The sequence below is a fragment of the Rhagoletis pomonella genome, unplaced genomic scaffold (genome assembly GCF_013731165.1).
Source record: "Rhagoletis pomonella isolate Grant_MI unplaced genomic scaffold, Rhpom_1.0 Rhpom_scaffold_00003, whole genome shotgun sequence".
Taxonomy (NCBI): domain Eukaryota; kingdom Metazoa; phylum Arthropoda; class Insecta; order Diptera; family Tephritidae; genus Rhagoletis; species Rhagoletis pomonella.
Window position 1 is genome coordinate 55,251,949 of NW_023458557.1, and position 2,656 is coordinate 55,254,604.

Below are 2,656 nucleotides of genomic sequence, written 5' to 3' on the forward strand. Positions count from 1 at the left end.
TACACGACGAATATGTATTTTTCTCGTTTACACATTTTCGTGTGTAAAAATCCTTTTTGTTAGCGGCTTTACGCAATTATACGGGTGAAATAAAACAGCAGATGTGTATTTTGTAGCTTGTACACACTTTCGTAATGAATTTACGCACACCACAGCAGCTATATTACACCCTAAAAAGTCCGAAATTTAAACAAACTATTCGTTGAATAATCGAGCATGTAATTTCGCGAATAGTAAGGTAGGAAATCAGTAACCTACCTTTTAGCTAGGAAATCTACAAAATTTTTTTTTAGAGTGTATACAATAATGTCAAAAACGAGCTATTTTCGATGGAGTATTAACGATAGTGGCACACCGTGTATTTTCAAACTGGATAAGCAGCGTACTGAGTTGGAAAACTTCCAGGTCTCAATGGGGTGGGCATGAGACCACTAAACCGGTCAGTAGAGACATTCTTCAAGAGAGCGCGGTGTCGTCATTACTCTGGTCGCTGGTAGTCAATGAGAAACTCAAACAAATTAAAAAAGGTCTTGCTGAATTAAGAGCTTACGCTGATGCGGTTAGATCGGACTCCCGATGACTAAATGTGGGGACAAAAGAATATGAATGTTTTCTGAAGAATGCTGCAAGAAAACTGCGAACAGAAAATGCCGCTCTAGCGTGTGCAAAGCTTAGAATTATGAAGAGTAAATCTTCTTCATAGATCCCACCATCCATCCGATAGGAAAAGGGTGGATATTAATAAAGATTTTACTAAAAATCTAAAAAAAAGGGGACTTGGCGGCTGATCTTATTTATTTTAAAGCGATTTTGGAGGTGCTTCGAAAAAGAGTACTCATATAGTTAGGCAAATCCAAGTGATTGAAATCACATGGACAACAGCCACTACGAAGAAGATTTTAATAATTTGAAAATCTTGAAAGTGGCAAGTTCTTCTATGTTAAATGCTCCAAATAGGAGCGCTTCTACCAGAAAGTTTTTTATAAAAGCAAATGCTGACTTTTATAAAGAAGGAAGACAGCTCAGTTTGATTAGGATTTTGAATTATAAAATTATTTTCTGGTATCCGAAAATACTCTTTGTGAAAAATCTTTAAACAAGTTAAGATACTTATTATATTGTAAATTGGATCTTACGCGGAATTGCGCTAAAATAATCCATAAAAATTACATACAATATTTGCAGTACTTAACGTCAAAACTTTTCTTCCGCTTGCCATAAAAACTAAATCCACAACTTCACCTAATTAGTAACTTAATTGAACTAAGCTATATACTTACGTGATAATTGATATTTTTTAAATATACTAATAAACGTTATTTGTTTTTTATCTTTAGTGGGTTTGTTGGTATGAATGCATGTAGGTATGTATGTAATTCTTTTGTTGGCATATAACTATTGTTATTGTTGCGTTGTTTCATGTTGTCGTTCTATGTATGTAGGATCCTTTTGTTGTTCAAATGTTAGTGTTGCATATTTGTAACTGTAACCTGCTACTTTTCACTTTTACTCCACTTAGTATCACGCGGTTGTGAACGTAAACATCACCACCAACATAAACAGATGTGCCATGACGAGCGAAATGGGTGTTTGTAGAAGCGCCGTGGCACGCCCACATTGCTGAATTTCGATTTCTTCAGGATGATAGTTGATACATTTTTTGGGTCGACGACGCTTTGCGCTCTCCTGTGACTGGCGACGTGCGCTGCAGGCACCTATAAAATGGGCAAGAAGTATTCGTTAGAATGTATTTGTGAAAATAAGATTTTAGAAATTCCATCTATACCAATAGTACCCGACTCCTCAAGCGGTTCTATATCCAGCTGCTTGGAGCCGCAAGGACATAAGGTATCCACTACTAGCAAAATGAGATTGCTGTGTGGTATTTTCTGTACGCTGAAGGGGCGTTCGCATCCTGACACATGACAATTGGTCAGCTTGCCCTGGGTAAGTGGATGAAAATTAACGTTAGTTTTTGTTGTTTACCACTTAATAACAATTTGTTTTAAAATTTTCATTGAACTTGAGGCTGTTTTTACTCAGAGGATAGACCATTTACTTTGAAGGAGACTAATGAGAAAATTTGCTCGTCTCCAAAATAGCCGTATATGTAACTTATACCTTCTAAATTATTGCTGTTTTTCATAAAAATGTTTCATAAAAAAAACGGCCTAATGCTCAGTAAAAACTGTAAGGTTATAATAAAGTGATTTTGTGAGACGTAGAGAAGCTGCGGTGATTTACCTTAAGAGGATTATTTTGACCGCCTTGATTTAGACGTTCTGGCTGCAGCATATAGAGATCCGTACGCAGGTCACAGCGCCTCGCGTGTTGTGGGTCTGGCGACGCGCGTGGTCCGGTGTGTGGCTTATGTTGCTTAGGCGGAGGTGTCGTGGATTCCTAGCAATCAATAGTAAGTTTGGTAGTACTAAAATTATTTACATAAATATCAAATAAGAGCTTCTTTTTCCTACATGAATACTAGGCTGACTTCCAAAACGTCAGTTGCTTTGCATACGTACAAAGTATAATGTTCCATAACGCCGAACTACAAAATATTGACAAAGTATACTTTTCCAAAACGCATCCGAAAAGTTATCGAAACACAATCAGCGAATCCGAAATAAATATAGATACCATAGGTGTTTTAAAAATG

The 2,656-nt window shown here is 36.7% G+C and overlaps 1 protein-coding gene across 5 annotated transcripts in view; it reads right to left on the reverse strand.

The window, feature by feature from the left end:
* Nucleotides 1–231: 231 nt before the first annotated feature.
* Nucleotides 232–2,656, reverse strand: part of LOC118735312 (voltage-dependent calcium channel subunit alpha-2/delta-3) — a 513,712-nt gene continuing 511,287 nt past the window's right edge. For 4 of the 5 annotated variants that reach the window (XM_036464990.1, XM_036464991.1, XM_036464993.1 and 1 more), the window contains 3 exons: nt 2,245–2,400; nt 1,787–1,943; nt 232–1,715 (listed from right to left, as the gene is read on the reverse strand). In XM_036464990.1, coding sequence (XP_036320883.1) covers nt 1,522–1,715; nt 1,787–1,943; nt 2,245–2,400 — 507 coding nt within the window. In that variant the 3' untranslated portion in view covers nt 232–1,521. The remainder of the gene's footprint in view (nt 1,716–1,786; nt 1,944–2,244; nt 2,401–2,656) is intronic. The other variant, XM_036464992.1, reaches the window with a different exon arrangement.